This window comes from Patiria miniata, unplaced genomic scaffold (genome assembly GCF_015706575.1).
Source record: "Patiria miniata isolate m_02_andy unplaced genomic scaffold, ASM1570657v1 HiC_scaffold_22, whole genome shotgun sequence".
NCBI classification, from domain to species: domain Eukaryota; kingdom Metazoa; phylum Echinodermata; class Asteroidea; order Valvatida; family Asterinidae; genus Patiria; species Patiria miniata.
The window spans coordinates 4,330,377-4,348,278 of record NW_024037061.1 but is presented as its reverse complement, the minus strand read 5'-3'; the positions used below and the strand labels follow the sequence as shown (position 1 = coordinate 4,348,278).

General features: G+C 40.0%; 1 protein-coding gene across 1 annotated transcript; it reads right to left on the bottom strand.

Annotated features, from left to right (window-relative positions):
* Positions 1–624: 624 nt before the first annotated feature.
* LOC119730830 (probable U3 small nucleolar RNA-associated protein 11) lies at positions 625–17,870 on the bottom strand. Its single transcript, XM_038203882.1, has 9 exons — positions 17,695–17,870; positions 15,393–15,454; positions 13,583–13,685; positions 10,339–10,452; positions 7,562–7,658; positions 5,205–5,284; positions 2,848–2,958; positions 1,379–1,501; positions 625–702 (listed from the first exon to the last, which is right to left on the bottom strand). The coding sequence occupies exons 1-8, from the start codon at positions 17,752–17,754 to the stop codon at positions 1,418–1,420; spliced, it is 711 nt and encodes a 236-aa protein (XP_038059810.1). The 5' UTR covers positions 17,755–17,870; the 3' UTR covers positions 625–702; positions 1,379–1,417.
* Positions 17,871–17,902: the final 32 nt, after the last annotated feature.

Here is a 17,902-nt window from a genome sequence, read left to right as displayed (position 1 = left end):
TTTTTGCCCCCCTCTAGAAAAAATCCTGGCGACGCCCATGTGCACATGGTTCCCAAAAACCATGAAAACTCAATGAAAATTTGTCCACAAGGATTGAAAGATTGTCCTATGAATAAACCAGTCTTTTTGGTTTTAATATTCCAAGACGATGTCTTCAGAAGAACATTTTCCAATGTTCACTTTGTGGCGTTTGAAACCTAGCGAAACTAACTCACGCACGTCTATGCAAAGGGTCATCGGTTGCCAAACAAGAAAGCTGCATTTAAAGGGTAATTAAAACATTTTCTGGAAATGAAATGCACATTTAAAGCATTATAGGATCATTTGCTTTTCATGCATTTCGTTCGTTTCCAAAAAAGAATGTTCAAAACCTAACCTGATGACGTTCAGCTCAGAGGATATAGCACTTTTTCGAGAAAACTGTACCAAAAAAACACATTCAAAAGGCTTTGATCGAGAAATATGATTTCATCTGTACAGGTAGTACTCTTTATTTCCCCCCCCCCAAAAAAAAAAATAGGTCACTTGACTGATTGTTGGAAATCACTTACATTTCTTGATATCTTTTAAATGACAGCAAGCCAGACGGAATAACTTCAAAGGTTGTTTGGTATCAGTACGACCTTCAATCCAAGTCAGCTTTTATTAATAATTTGGTAGATAACCGTTGGGATAAATGCAAATGATCCTAGATGCCTTTAAAGAGGTTGTGGAATGCTGAAAGTAGTTTTGTTTTTTTTATATTATTTTATTGTAGAGTAGACCCATATATATCATAATGACAAAGTCCCATTCTTTTGTAATGTGCGTTTATATGTTAATAAAACTGAAATTCATCCAGTAATTTGTTGGTCGGCGAGCGCATAATTGAAATCAAACAGTCGTCGGGTTCTTCGTAAAATGAGAAAAATAGTGACGTAATAAACAGGACTCGTTTATACTACGCTGCATCGGGAGTCCTGTTTATTACCAGGGGTGTGAGTGACCACTGATAGAAATAGCTGAAAAACAGCTGAAAAAGGTGTTAAAAAGCTGAATTTTGGAAATCTCCCATACTTTTGTACACAGCAAGAGAGGGAAAAAGCTGAAAAACAAGCTGAAGTCCAAAACAAAAAAAAGCTGAAATCAGCTTTAAAGCTGAGATTTCACACCCCTGTTATTACGTCACGATTTACACTGTTTTGTTTGCTGCCCCCAACGACGACTTTTACACAAATTGCACGTTCGGGTCAAAACAGGACCTGAAAAACAGCTCTCAAAAGTACCTTTTGTACTCATTTCATGACAGACACAATAGTCGTTTTATTTCATCACACCTTAGGCTACATATACCCGAAAAATGACGGGAATGTCTTCGAGCATTCCACAACCTCTTTCAGTTGGCACATAAATAAGGCTTAAAACATGGTTACTGATGTCATCTTTTTCTCTCTGGGTAGAATTTGTAGACTGCTGGTGATGACTTGGTCTCTGGTTGAATGAGGACCTTTCTTCTCTTGTCCTTCAGAAGAAAAAAACCCACAAAATTAAAATTATGACAATCCTTACAATACGATAAAACTTATAAAGTGCAACTATCCACAAATTATTAACATTATACCTTTCTAAATGTCAAATTGGGTTTTGCCGCGACGTTTAAACACTGTTTACTCGGTGTGTTACCTCCCGAGTGAAAGTTGGAAAAAATCACTCGGGTGGGACTCGAACCCATGACCTCCTGCTTTCTAGTGCAGACGTCTTGCCACTCGACCACCGAGCTAACGGGATCTGTTGGCCGGTTCGAATCTGATGTACATAGCACGGGGTACAGCATAAACTATTATAAGATGGATTTTATTTTCCTTTCTAAATGTGTGGGGCATTGTGGCAAAATGAGACAGAACTGAGCAGAGGTCGAACTGAGGGTTTGCCCGCATTAGGACGTTCCGTGGACAAGTTATGGCTGTTTAAAGTTCGCATTTATTGATACATCAAAAAAGTAAAACACTGACAAAAACACCTTTAAAGTGTCCACTGTTTTGAAGTCATGAAAATGAAAGATGTTAAGTGTTTTTCCTTAAAAACACTTTTATTCCAAATTTTTTTTCACTATTTCTTTAAAGGGGGAACAAGGTCCTGAAATCCTCGAAAATTTCATGTTTTGGATTGTTTACCAGCCTATTTCAAACATCTGGTTGAAAGGAAACCAACCTAATGTCTTACCGTTCCCGGGAAAAGAAAAAAAAAACTGCTTGTTTACATCGGACACGACGGAGCACGAATACATTTTTCGTGTCATTCTCAGTGTACGATATACACGTTGTGTGTCTCGGGAACAGTGGTGACCAATCACTAATGCAAAAAAAGTGGTTTCTTCAACGACCGCAAAAGACGAACACTTCATAAATGAAGTCACAACTAGCATCTAAACTGCTCAAATTTATGGGGTCGCAAAAGTGGACCCTGAAATTCGTTCTCGCAGGCATAATACAGGAATTACACAAAAACGCCCAGTTTTGAAAGGATAGTTGTGTGGATGTTTATATCCTACTTTTAAATGTTATTTCCGATTAAAATCATTTCGTTCAAAGTGCGTTTTGTAGCCCAATTGGGCTGTTCCAGGACCAAGTGTCCCTTTAAATATGTGTAGTGGACATATTTAATGATTACAAATAACAATCTGAAAATCGAAAAGAAAATCATCCCCCCTTTTTTTCTTCAATTTCTCCACTACTGCATGTGTCCAGTTCCATCTCATTTTGCTATAATTTTAAAATACACTTTCAGATAATGTACTGAAATGTGGGATGGTTAGCGAACAATTTGAAAAGCTCCCAAAGAATTTAGACAATGAAAAGACAGAAATACCTTTTTGATTTTCCTGGAGTCCATCTTGTCTGCGATAATCTTCAGCTGTTTCTGTCGGTCCTTTCGTTGGGATAACTCGCGGTACTTCTTGGTTTTCTCCATGGCAAGGATCTGAATAGAAGGGAAATATTTCTCTATAAGCTGCGTATTATTTCGACTGTAAAGTAAAAGGATGTCAGTGTCATCTATAAATACAGCATGATTCAAGGAAAGGAGTGGAAAAGTCATGCTACCAAGTTGACTGATTTTGACTGATAGATTTTTGAAACAATAAACAATCTACAGGGTGGTCCGAAAACTTCACACTTTTTCAGAGGCCGATTTCTCAAGATTGGGGACATATGTTCAACTTAGACAAGATAAGTTTGCGGTAGCACCATGTGAATAAATCTCTATTGTGAGTATGTGTGGTTCTGAAAAGAACTGGAGGGACTCAACATTTCGAACAGTATGCTCTGCCCGTCGTCAGGAGAATGAGGGATTCCAACAATGATGCGATGTTATAAGGATGGGTGCGGTGAGGCGTGAGAAGGATGCAAACTGGTGAAGCTCAAAATTGGTGAAGCTGAGAAGGATGCAAGTTGACTGAGGGATGCTGGATGATCACTGGAGCGTGTCAGTACACAGTGAGGGGGCAAAGGGGAAAGAGCTCAGGGGTATAGGTGACCCATAGGCGAGAACTGAACCTAAGTTGTCCTAGGGTATAGGAGACCTATCGGACTTGGACTTCAGGATGGGGCGCCAGATGTCGCTGATGTAGAAACCGATGTCTTGGGGAACAGTGTTATGCTTGATGATCTCGATGGCTTCTCTGATGCGTCGGGGGTAAAATGTTGAACTATTTTTTAAATTTCCATCATGGAATATGGACTTGTACATGTAGACCCACAACTAGGGGACTTTCCAACATGCAGTCCAAATCAACCACGAACTATAACAATACGTTAACAAGCTGGACAACATGAACTACAGGCTAGCAAATGTTTTAACTATCAATGGTACTGAACAAAGTGAACACAAAGTAATTGATCGAGCTGTAAATGCTACATATTGAATCCCGGGACATACCGTTATTTTGTTTTACCGTTTTGGATTTCCTCAAAAACAAAAACAGTAAACGAACCAATGACCGTTTTGTCGTTTTACAGTTTTGTAAAACGGCAAACGGTATTACGATAAATACAGTTATTCCGTTTTATCAGTTTCATAAATTTCATTACAGCATAACGATCAATGATTTTTGTTTTACAGTTTTACACAAATAACTTTGAAAAACAGCAAAACGGTCAGTATTCAATACAGACTGTTTTTTCTTTTACTTCAGTGTATTAGTTAACAGTCCGTTGTGCATTTTGTGGCGGTTCTTATGGTGGGCAAGGGGATGGAGGGGGACCATGACGGCCACGAAGAAGTGTCACCTCGGCATAATTCGTGCGTGTGTGATTCCTGGCTTGACCCTGACCCCCATCTACTGCGATTCAGTTGGTGGGGCTTGAAGAGTTGCAAGCAAAAAATGTCAAGGGGGGGGGGGCATTTCACAATGGATACAGGATGGTCCATGGTAAGATGTAATGTATGAAGAAGTTGCAGATGTGTTGGAGCATGGAGCAATTATTGCTCCATGGTTGGAGGAAATTGAAGTCCAGCGCGGCTCTTCAATAGCTAATATTCTCAAATTCTGTTGCGAGAACTAGAACGACATAAATGTAAGGAGGGCACAGGCAGTGACCGTCCCAAGGACACGGTCACATTAACATTCCAAGGTGCATTGCTATAATTGCCAACTTAAACCTGAATTTAAAAAAATGGTCGATAAGACTATTGACCGTTTTGACATTGTCATGTTTTTGTAAAGCAACACTCTAAAAATAAAGCAACTAACCGTTTATCGCTTTTTACAATTTACAAAAATAATAAAAAGATAAATTTTTTTTGTGACTTAAAACCGTTTGACCGTTTTACAAAACTGTAAAACGACAAAACGGTCAATGGTTCGTTTACCGTTTTTGTTTTTGAGGAAATCCAAAACGGTAAAACGAAATAACGGTATGTCCCGGGATTATATTGCCGGTCTCGACCCGAGACCAGCCAAAATATCGAGACCAAAGGGGACCGACACCAAGACCGAAAGCACAGCTCCCGAGACCGAGACCAGCAAAAAGTGGTCTCGAGACCGAGACCTACAACACTGGTATATGGTGAAAATAGTGTTGAAAATAAAGCTCAAGTTAAGAAATAGCGTCCATTTACAGAGAAGGGGTCAAAAACTAGTTTGCCCGAGTCTCTGTTTTTCAGAACACGTGCAACATGCACGCGAACGTGGTTCAACCACTTTTTTTTTTATAAATTAAACTTACAAGTTCACTGTTTTCATCCAGAGGGGTTGAGGTGTCTGACTGCAATGTCCTAAGGTGAGCTGCAACATCAAAACTTTCAACTGAAAAAAAATTGAGTTCATGATTATTGAACAGACAACCAAATCACTTTTCAAGTCCAAACAAATCATCCAACAAAAGTGTCTGCTAAAGTGAAAGAGCGCCCTCACTGGTGATACTCATGATAAGGAATTGGTTTTAAATACTGCCCTCTTTGCCCAATTCAATCTTTCTGAACACTGCGTGAATTGTGATTTAGTCTAAGAATATTTCAAAAAAGGGCTCATTTAGGGCAAGAAGAGGCATTTCTTAGTAGAAGTTGGTAAAATAGTTTTTTTTACCAAATTCGGGGTGCTGAATCCGAAAATGATGGTTACTAAGCTGGATTTTTAGTGGAAATATGCCTAATTTGCATAATTCTTTAATACCTGTCGTGTAATATATTTTTTCCCATATTTGGGTATATTTTTTGTGATTTTATTTTTTGAAAAGTTTATTTTGGTGATTATACTTACACTTCCTTACTTCAATAACATTTTCTAAAGTATATAAGTGACTGAATAATTATGAGGACATAGAAACAATCCAAAATGGCTACTATTATACCCTAAGGTTGCGCACAATTACTTTTCCTCAGATATCATCAAGTAGTTTCGACAAACGTCAGTATTTATCAGCTTTAAATTCACAAAGTTACTTACTAGCAAAGTTACCCTAACAAAAATAAATGGGACATTATGTGAAAAATGATAACATCTTGATATTTTAGGCCAAAAAGGAAAACAGGGGGAAAAATGAGGTGTCCGTAAATTGGGCTAAAAATAAGGCGAAGGGTTGCCTAACGTGGGGACTTAAACAACTTCAAGGAAATCCCCCAAAATAAAAGACTATTGTTGCTTACAATAATTATATCAACGTCAAAACGTTTTCTTACCACAAAGTCACAAACTTTTGGGAATTTCCTGGAACTTGTTCAAGTCTCCCAAGCTAGGCATGTTAGGCAACCCTTCAACTACTTTTTAGCCCAATTTACGGCCACCCTGTTTTTCCCCCGTTTTATAAATCACAATGTTATCTTTGTTCACATGACTTTCCCATAAGGTTTTTAATAGGGTAATTGTACCAGTACAGTAAGCAACATGGTGAATTTGAAGTTCATTGATACTAAGGTTTGGCAAGACTACTTGATGATATCTGGAGACTCGTGAGGTAAATGCGAGCAACTTTAGGGTGAAATAGTATCCATTTTGGATTGTTACTATATCCTCATAATCATTCAGTCACTTATTTGCTTTAAAAAATGTTATTGAAGTCAGGAAGTGTAAGTACAATCACGAAAATAAACTTTTCAAATAATAAAAAATATAGCGAAATATGGGAACAAATATATTACACGACGGGTATTAAAGATTTATGCAAATTAGGCATATTTCCACTAAAAATCCAGCTTGGTAACCATCATTTTCGGATTCAGCACCCCGAAATTAGGTAAAATAACTATGTTACCAACTTCTACTCGAAAATGCCTCTTCATGTAACAATTTTTTAAATATCGCTTAGTCTAATTGACTTGTGAATACTTGTATACAGAACTTAACTACAACTCTCTATAATTTACATATTTACATATATGCTCTAAAGAGTAAAACTCATTCCCAGTGATTACAAAAACTGTGGTAATGCAAAGAAAATAAGAAAACTGCAAAATTAACATATCACAAGTAGATACAGCAGTTAAAGCTGGAGTCCATCATTTGCAGCTATCCAAAAAGTAACTGGCGTAATTATTGTTGAAAACATACTTGGTTGAAAGATAGTAAGGGGACTAAACTCCCTGTGAAATTATTCTTTCTTGCAAGCTGTCATTTTGACGAAATCAACAAAGAAGGCCTTTCCAACGGTGCTTCTTAAGACTGTAGGTAATTAAAATTAGTAGTTCGTTTTGTTATTGGGGGAAGCGCGCGCAAGCATTGGCACGACGAACACGCACGCGCGGTTGCTATAATTCGTCGGATCAGTGCGCGACATCACGTAGCTGCAATCCGCTCAGTGAGAACGTGTCTCGGACGCTGAATTCAGGCCAATTCAAAACATGATTAAGCAACTTTTGATTTGAAATTGAGTTCCTAGAATGCTGTTTTTCTTGGAATATACAGCTGAAGCTGAGCTGAAACTTCATCAGGTTAGTTGTTCAGTACCCTTCTTTAGATTTTGAGCACTTTTGTTGCTTCAAACAAACAAACTGCACAAATTACAAATGATGGACTATATCTTTAAGTGAATAAATTTTATTTTGGAAAGAAGGGTCTCCCTATCGTAGTCATCGGGGTGGGACTCACCTTCTTCTTTTGTGTTGACAAAAAACGTGTGTTTATTCTTTGGCTTCTCTTGAACCTCGTCCACTAAGTGCAGGGTAGAACGTAACTTCTCAATTTTCTGAAATTGGTGAAATTTAAAAGAAAACTGAGTTAGCTGACTAGTGAAGTTTACTTCACCAGTGTTGTCGTCGAGTACTTTTTTCCGAGTACCGAGTACTGCCGAGTACTTAGGTTGCCAAGTACGAGTACGAGTATGAGTATTTGTACCTCAGAGTACAAGAACAGATCTCCGAGTACGAGTACTGTACTTCCGAGTACGAGTACAAGTACTTGTATTTCCGAATACGACCATACGGCAAATGGTTCATTGTGTGTAATTGGCCCAGGCCCAGTCAGACCGATATACAGACCCACTCACGGCTAGCTGTTAAATGTGTTTGTCCGGATGTGCACAGAGGAAAATCAGGAAACTTTGATTTCTCCACAAGTCAATCAACCATTTAAAACTGAAAGTATTGATAAAATAAGGCCATGGTGTATAAAGTCAAGCTATACCATTTTCCCTGAGTACTGATATTCAAGTACGAGTACCTTGATGATCGAGTACAATTTTGACATGTCGAGTATGAGTACTTTGCTGTCCGAGTACGAGTACCGTCATTTTGAGTATGAGTACTTTGACATTCGAGTGCGAGTACAAGTACGAGTACTCCAAAAAAAAGTACTTGAGTAGTACTCGAGTACGAGTACCGAGTGCGAGTACTACAACACTGCACTTCACCTCAAAAGCTTAACTGCCACGATACTTTTTCCCCCAAGCTAGGGGACCCCACTTTTTACAGTCCTCTCTTTAATGATCAGTCACGACACCAAGTCAGCGAAATGACTGTGTCTCAAAAAAAGGGGGCTAATTGTCCTTACTTGCAGCAGAAGCTGCATTGTGAAGGACGCAACTTCAACGAAGTCGAGCCGAAGGCATGTAAAGGTACCTTAGGCAGCCGCCATTCGACCCATGTCTTACCACGGAGTACTGCCAGAGATTGAAGGAGGGCTGTGAGGATTGGAAAGTGGTGTGGGATGAAGACAAACACCCCGTCATATTCCCGCCAGAGATAGTGACTACGTCAAAAAGACCAGACATCACCATCTACTCACCCTCTGAGAAGGTAGGAGTAGTCATTGAACTGACGGTACCAGCCGAAGAGAATATCGCACAAGCTAACCTCAGAAAGAAGTGCAAATAGGAAGACCTAATCAGCGATGGTCAAGAGGCAGGATGGGAGCTAAAATACTTCCCGGTGGAAGTTGGATCCAGAGGCTTCACCAACAAGACACTGAGAAACTGCTTCCAATTCCTTGGCCTGACAAATAAGGAAATGAAGAAGGCACTAGATTCTGTATCAAGAGCAGCTCTAAGAGGTCGACACACACTGTGGTTGGCAAGAAACAACAAAACATTTGGAAGTTGGAAACTAGTTCCAAGACCATATGTTCCCCCAGTGGATGTAGACCAGGAAGAAACGCCAGCAACACACATTCAGACATAAATGAAGGTATAGCACTCCAACTGATAGTAGGACTGGGTTCCTGTGACCAGCCATGCCACGAATGAATCTTGCACAACTACAACTGGTTCCAGCAGTGCAAGCTCTGCCTAGTAGGGCCTAGATGAAGGGCCTATTTGGTAACATAAAGGTCCTGTCACACTGTCTGCGATCTTATATGCGCTCTCACTGCGTCCTTGAAAAATAGCTGGGGCGCAACAACTACTAGATCGCAGCGACAACTACATAGGTCGCCAGATGGGCGCCAGAGGGTCTTAATGATCTTCGATGAGCGCAAAGGTCTTTGAACATGCTCAAAACAATCGCAACACCTCTGCGCTCTGGCCAGGGCACCGTAATGACGCAACTCGGGCGCTGTGCGAGCGTGAATCGTGCGACATTGAAATGGCATTGAGGCAGTCGACGTAGTCTTCATGAGAAAGTAACTCGACTGCGATGAACTTGTAGAAGAATTTTTTTTAAACTGGACTTTGTATTGACCGTTTTGTCGTGGTATTTATACAGTGCAAGTGACGTCACATGAGCGTATTTTGGTCGAATAGAGAGCGCGACGCATGCTACTAGGACGTATCAACAGCGAGCAGAGCGTAGTGTGGGCGCAGTGACAGCGCAGCGGCAGCGACTAGATCGAGTAATTGGGCTTAACAGGGGCGCATAGAGAGCGAGTTGAACGCATCGTAAGCGCGGGAAGAGCACAGTATGAGCGTAGCTTGAGCTTCTTTGAGACAGAAAGTTGTCATTTTATTGCGTCCTCGCTGCGATTGTTAAATTTATGAGAAAAAAATTGGTCGCCGTAAGGTCTCCTATGAGAGCGCATATAATGTGACAGGCCCTTTAGGGGTAATGGCTTGGCACGTTGGTGTACGTCACTCATACCAACAGTTCCCAGTCTGAATTATAAAAAAGGGAGTACTCTCTACTGACAATGACAATGACTCCTATATCATGACAGTCGCTGCATCTGGAGAGGGAGGGTTCCCGGGACCAAAGCGCTCAACCCACCACCGCCCTTCCCAAGTTGGGGCCAGTTGCAGCAGTCTGAAAGATCTGACAACAGGATGCAGATATAACCTGGGCCTGATAATTTTGTTAACAACTAACAACTGTGCACGTCGATAAAACGTTGATGCAAATCAAGCCAGGTAGCGGCCATAGCCTGGCCATGGTTTTCAATTTCCATGACCCAAGCCAGGAATGGAGTGCTATGCCACCTATTCAAATGGTAAACTCTACCTTGGTTTCCACTGCCAGTTTGTAGTTGACGTATCGTTTATCTTGAGTGTCCATCATTTTCTGCTGCTCTTCAGTCACAGGGTCTTCTTTCTTGAGACGTTTATGGACGCCATCCTGAGGATACGCCAAACATATCATTAATGTGATTCAGAAAATTGGGTAAATGAATTTCACCAAAGACAGCTTTGAAATATGAATGAACAATGACATAAACAAAGACAATACACACGGCCATTTCTGACGGACAGTCCACCATGATCACAAACTAAAACCAACCAATCATTGGTTATGTAAATCTAATTTGTTTTACTGGAAAAATTATTTCATTAGACAATGTTCTTGTTTAACCCTCCCGATGGCAAGCGAACATTCAGAAGCCCTTTTCACACTAGAGCTTCTCAACCCGGGTTGAACTCAACCCTGGGCAAACCCAGTGCCACCCCGGGTTGAGTTTTTGATTTTCAACACTGCGTTCAACCTTGCATTGTTTCACACTTGTTTCATGCAAATCAAGCTTATCACATACTCAGTTACTACTGTTTTGGACCCTGGCAAGAATTTCAACCCAGGTTGAACATCTCAACCCTGGTCTGGAGCAGTGCTGAGTTCAACCCGCGGCGAAATCAATCTCGGGGTTGACGCAGGGTTGAAATTCTTCAAGTGTGATACAATGCATGTTTTCAACCCTGCGTCAACCCCGCGATTTGTCTAGTGTGAAAAGGGCTACAGCGATATGTAAACCCTTTTAACCCAGCAGGCCAGTTTCAGGTGAAAAGATACGAAGTGTTAAAGTAACTGTGTCACACAGAGAGTCACTGCACAATCACTGAGAAAAGCAGCAAAAAACAAGTCAGGTGTAGTTACAAACACAAATGCCCCGCAACCGTGACTGTTTCCATGACATAACACCACTCTAACATCAACTTACATGTACCTTGGTCAAATGGAACGTTCATTGACAGCATTAGTGTCTTCTGTAGGTTTTATATGAATTAATCCCTAATCCCTATGATCTCAGAATAAATACAAGATTTCTATTGTTTTAGCCACTGTGACCTTGACCCTTGACCTTTCGACCCCCAATGCGATAGGCTCCTTAGGATTGCCAAGGACAATCCACAAACCAAATTTGAAGTTCATATGTAAAGTATATCTCAAGTTATCGCGCTGACAAAATTTCTTTTGTTTTTGCCACTGTGACCTTGACCCTTGACCTTTTGGCCCCAAATGCAAAAGGCTTCTTAGGATTGCCAAGGACAATCCACAAACCAAATTTGAAGTTCATATGTAAAGTATATCTCAAGTTATCGCGCTGACAAAATTTCTATTGTTTCAGCCACTGTGACCTTGACCCTTGACCTTTCGGCCCCAAATGCAATAGGCTTCTTAGGATTACCAAGAACAATATACAAACCAAATTTGAAATTCATATGTAAAGTATTTCTCAAGTTATCGCGCTGACAAAATTTCTTTTGTTTTAGTCACTGTGACCTTGACCCTTGACCCCAAATGCAAAAGGCTTCTTAGAATTGCCAAGGACAATCCACAAACCAAATTTGAAGTTCATATGTAAAGTATTTCTCAAGTTATCGCGCTGACAAAATTTCTATTGTTTCAGCCACTGTGACCTTGACCCTTGACCTTTCGGCCCCAAATGCAAAAGGCTTCTTAGGATTACCAAGGACAATCCACAAACCAAATTTGAAGTTCATATGTTAAGTATTTCTCAAGTTATCGCGCTGACAAGATTTGTTCGGACACACACACCCACACACCCACACACCCACGCATACTGGAATTTGTATTCCTGTGGAGACATTTCTTTGTTCTCGTGTAGTAAAGTTTTCGTGTTTGAAATTAAAGTTTCAAAATGCTCTTATTTTAACCAGAATTAATTTCCTGGGCTGAAATTTGGACTAAATATCCCTTTTCTAAAACTCTTCCATTTTCGACACATCAACCTACCTTGGAAATTCCTAGTTTTTGAGTAAAATCCATATATCTATTTCGTGAAATTCTTGTGGAGACGTATTCATCTATAGAAATGTTCTTGCGGAGACGTATACAATCTTTTGTTTCCTATTGTGTGCATGTCTCCTTAAGGTAGTAAATTCCAGCACACCCACACACCCACCCACCCACCCACCCACCCACCCACCCACGGAAGGACAAGGCGGAAACAGTATGCCCCTTCGGCTTTGCCGCGGGGCATAAAAATCCCCAAAGCGCTGTGGAGAGCAGTGAAGCGTGACTGAATCTGCCTGCTTGCCCTGAGCTTAACCACACAGAAGAACTATGCAGGGATTTCAAGGGTCGCTGTTCAATGTGATCGTTGGATCTACACGATCGTGCTGCGCTGTCGCTTAAGTTAAAGGGAATGTACATCATTGACTTTTGCTGTAAATTTCAGAAATGAACTGTTTGAGGGAATAGTATAATAGATCACATATTGTTACACTGACAAATTTAAAGATTTGTGTTCGAAAATGCTGGAAAAACCAAGAAAAGCAAAAAATGTTCAAGTAGTCTGGTTCCCTGACTCCACTAAAATGAAATGAATCAATTTATAGATGCCGGAAAATTGTAAGGTAAGGGAACCAGTCTAGCTAGCCTGCACCCGTTCATGAACATGTAACCAATGACAAACAAAATTTGGACTGAAAAAAAAATTGGTAAATTTGGAGCAGTAGTTGAAAAATATAGGTTTTTCCAACGGTGGTCGGCCTACCATGGTTGGAAATTTAAACAAAATACCACTTTTCTTAAAAATGACTTCACACCAGGTGCCATTATTTTACAGGATGCTTTAGACTTTCATTTACCAACATCCTAGTAAGGTATTTCGTAAAAATTTGGTAGTTTTGTTTTCCGATGTTTGCTGTTGTTGTATATTCCCTTTAATCGTGCCATCATCGTTCGATCACGCCGCCATCAGTCGATCATAATTTCTTTTAAATTCAATGCTCCTGGAGGATTGTTTTGAAAAAGGAAAGTCAAGTCTGAGATTTCTTACAGGATCGACCGATAGCGCAGATCCGCTAATTGCGCCTTACATCCATAATTCTCAGAAAAGGGTTGAAGGGTGGATATACTACCTCTATGGGCAAAAGTGGTTTTGCAAACTTGGAAAGATTTTGAAGTGCAGAAGACTAGGAGGGTTAAACTATATTAGCTTTAGTTATGTTAAACACCACAATAAAGAAAACTGAGGTTTGCTTTAAATGAGATTATGCTCAAAACCTACCTCAAGTCGAGAGCTGACCATTTTGAAATAGAACTCGTCCGGATTTCGGTTCAGGGCTTTCCTGCGCAACTTGCGCAACTTGTCCTCTTTGGCATGGTAGTCCCTAAAATGATCGTCGAGGAAAAGGTACAAACAAGCATTGGTAAGTCTTTGAAGAAAGGATTGGAACTGAACAGCAATGGTAATGGTTAATTCTGATCCTGATGAATATAGCATTGTCCAATAGAGTTAAATTTGATTCTGTGATTTTGAAAAAAAAACCAGAGAGAACAATATGCATTGACTGGTTTGTGCAACTGGATTTTAAAAATCAAACGCATCATGTTAAAGGTATAGTCCATCATTTGTGCTTAAGATCTAAAGAAGGGTGCTGAACAACTAAACTGATGAAGTTTCAGCTCAGCTTTAGCTGTATATTTCGAGAAAACAACATTCTAGGATCTCGATTTCAAATCAAATGTTGCTGAATCATGTTTTGAATTGGGCCTGAATTCAGCGTCCGAGACACGTTCTCACTGAGCCGATTGCAGCTACGCGATGTCGCGCACTGATCCGACGAATTATAGCAACCGCGCGCGCGTGTGCGTCGTGCCAATGCTTGCGCGTGCTTTGCTGAATTACAAAACGAACTACTAATTTGAATTTCCTACGGTGCTTCTTAAGAAGCACCGTTGGAAAGGCCTTCTTTTGTTGATTTCTTCAAAATGACAGCTTGCCAGAAAGAATAATTTTACAGGGAGTTTAGTTCCCTTACCATCTTTCAACCAAGTATGTTTTTCAACAATAATTACGCCAGTTACTTTTTGGATAGCTGCAAATGATGGACTCTGGCTTTAAAAAGTAGGGGCCTGATTATGCAAGCCATCTAGGGGCGTTCATCAGAACCAGGTACCCAGGTACCCGACCGTGGGTGTAAGTTAACTGGTTCCAGATTATGGGATCGGGTACCCCTAACCAACTTTACAAATGACGTACAGTCATGAGAAAGGTTTTGAATGCTACTTGTGGGGATTTCCAAAATCAAATTCAGGCGACATGTACATGTACATTGAAGATCACAACAGATTTCACGTTGATGTGCATTTTAACGAAAAACGGATGACGCTCGCGATAGTAGCAGTTTACACCATATACCTAAAAAGCAGACAACTTTCAGGATTTGAATTTTGGGGTTGCATTTCTTTTACGAGGGCCCATTTTTTACTTCACCATTCTACAAAGGGTTAAGAAATAAGAGTTATTTCATTTAAATAGTCACAGTGTTCTCCAACTTCGAAAATTAAAGGTCGGTGTGCTGTCAAAAAGCGGAGGGGGCACTATAATTATGTTAGGGGCGCTATTTGCAGTCATACATTTCTTTATGCTAGGGGGCGCTATTTGCAGATGAACATGCAATTTATGTACGGATAACAGCTTTTAGGCCATTTCTAACACAGTGACACTAACAATTAAGTACAATACTGGCTCAGCATCATCTTTTTTAGCGCATCAGTGACCAGGGACTCTGAGGCAGTTTGGCCTTGAGACTTTTGACCTGATTGATTGCTACAATGGGCAGGCTTGTCACTTTGACAAATGTTCCATGTTACTGCTTTTGGCAGAGTTTCTGGCCAAAATATACCCTGGAGGGTAAGGGTAGTCCCACTTGTTTGTCTTTTTTATTATTTTTTCCCTTTTTTTTAAGCATGGCGGGCAACTTTTTAAGCTTGGCGGCAGCTTTTGAAACTTGGCGGGTGCCTCAGAAAGCTTGGAGGGGAACCAGGTTATTTGTACAGGTTGGAGAACACTGAGTCAGGTGCAGACGACATACTTGGCTCGTAGTTTGTAATCTTTCTTCTTCTCAAGCAACCCCAGGTTGTTTCTGCTTGCAGGCTGCAATAAAAAATCAAAATACAAGTGAAAAACATTTTTAAAACCCCCAGAAATTAGGTACAGAAATATCTTGGTGATTTTGCATAAAGGCCTAAAAGTGTTTCAGGTCAATGGACTGTACTCATGGTACTGTGTATACAGAATGTACTACTGACCCAATGGCTGTTCTACGTGTATGTCCTACTTAGTCCGAAAATTTGGGACTCTCAATACTGTGTATGAGAGTCCCAAAACGTAAGGTATTGAAAACATGCAATACAAGAAAATAGACTGGCAACTAAAACAACCAGTCCAACACAGCTTCAGTACTGCATCAATCAACCGTGCCAATAGAATTTAAGAAACATGTGGCATGAAGTGGGAACTAGTCTCAATTTACTACACATTTCTCCATAGTCAAGCCACCAGACTATTGACACTGAATGAAGAGGTCAGTCTTTTCAAATAGTTGGACCATGGTTGGACATGTACCAGTCTAGTATTTAGCCCCATTTTGAAATCACTTGACTTCTCTCTCATGTGCAAAATATTGAAGAAAAGTCTCCTTTTAAAAACTGAATTGAGTCTGCAAACTTGGTTGGTGAAATACTGAGGACATTTTCTTTGCCCCAGTGGAATTTTTGGAGAAATTTGCTGGCTAAACTGTGAGTAAAGTCGGCCTGATTTAGTTTTGCACGTTTCAGAGCACTACTCAGCATAAATTGCGGGTTTTTTTATTGCCTGATCGGCACAAGAACACAATAACCACAACACAGTCACAACAGTACAGCGGCATTGGACTTTTTTTTTCTGAAGAAGGCACCGAAGCCATCAATTATTTTTTAAATTTTAGTAAACTGCTGTTGTTTCAAGTCGATTATTATTAGCTTCATGAATGACTGCTGCATGGTATGAGGTATGTTTAATGGAATCTGGGTTGGGATAATTAACAGAGGGGAAAAGAACCATTTTTGTTATGTTTGTGTAGTCCATTTTGACTACACAAAATGTACTACATGTACATGTCACTGACTACACGACACGTCAAGAACGTCCTCGTCTACAGATGAGTCAAATTGGCTGCCACAAAAGTTTCGTGCCCATAATTCGCGCACGAACGGAAAACGTCATTCTACGGAGTCTCCATTGTGTCCTACTTCTTAAAACAATGTAGATAGATGTTTGTTGAATAAAGGATAAGTTTATGTGCCCAACTTTGGTTTCTAGTTTGATAAACTAACTTTTATTTGCCATCTGACATTGTTACTAAATACACGTTTGTTTAAATATGAAATAAATGAATTTCTTTCGATTTTGGTAAAAACAACTGTATGCAAAATATTTAAAATCATATCATATTGAAAATTGGAGGTAAATAAAATAAATCCACAAATATTATAACATACTTTTGTCGAAAGTCTAAGAAGCTTAGTTAAATCCTATGCATGGAAAGAGTTCCGAGAATTTTTGTTTTGCTGAAAATCAACCATGTGCCAATTACATAACATTTTACAAATGTATTCTCCCAAAATAGAAACATTTGCAATAGGCCTATAACTTTAGTATGCCGTGGCTATATTTTTAAGTACATGGACAAATATATTTGAAATGACCCCTCAATCAAAAACTTAACAAAACCACCCTTCTGTAGCAATGTTCTCTGGCATTTATTGCTTATTCTAATTTACACCTGCGATCAATCAATCAATCAATTATACAGGTGCGCGCCTGCACGCAGTCGACCATACCATGGCCGATAGCGCCGCCTCGACACATGGTTGCATGATACACATCATTTCAATAAAAACAAAAAATAGATATTGGCCTACTTTTTGGGACCTTTAAACATTACGATTAGGTCTTATTCCGACTGAAATATATTTTAAGGCATATTCATTCCAACAAACAACTCGGTACCGAAATCTGCATCTCGGCGAAACAGATCCTAAAATAAAAACTCGATATAAGGCGCACGTCGTATTTCGTGCTCTGTAATTCTGACATGTCTGATTACACCCTCTGTTGGCTGTGTGTTGAGTGAAAATCGGAAAAGCTTTTGATTTTCGCATAACTGCATCGAGAAGAAAGGTGATGTGACAATGGATCAACGACGGTGATTTGACGTCGGTCCGTGTTGTGTGAAAAAAAGATACGAGCCGAGAAAGTTGGTTGCGCGAATATTGAGCAGCGCGAATTTGGGGCACCGGACGACACACACATGCCGTCATTATTACACGGAAAATAATACAACTTTAAATTACCTGTGATCTCTCCCTGTGCGTTTTCTGGGCAGACTTTGCAGCTTTTCTAAAAGATGACATGATGTGTCTTCAGAGTTCCTCAAAATGAGAAAATTAATGACAAAAACTGTCGTGATTAAACGCATGCACACCGCACGACGTGCACGTTTAGTTTGTTAAACAAGCAAGCGCGCCCTCAATTGTCACCTTTGCACAAAATTCACGATTA

Coding starts and splice junctions, on each gene's coding strand:
- LOC119730830 (XM_038203882.1), bottom strand. CDS start 17,754: ATGTCATCTTTTAGAAAAGCTGCAAAGTCTGCCCAGAAAACGCACAGG. Junction 7,659..10,338: donor AACTGGCAGTGGAAACCAAG/GTAGAGTTTACC, acceptor CACCAATTTCAG/AAAATTGAGAAGTTACGTTC. Junction 1,502..2,847: donor ACTCCAGGAAAATCAAAAAG/GTATTTCTGTCT, acceptor TTTCTTCTGAAG/GACAAGAGAAGAAAGGTCCT.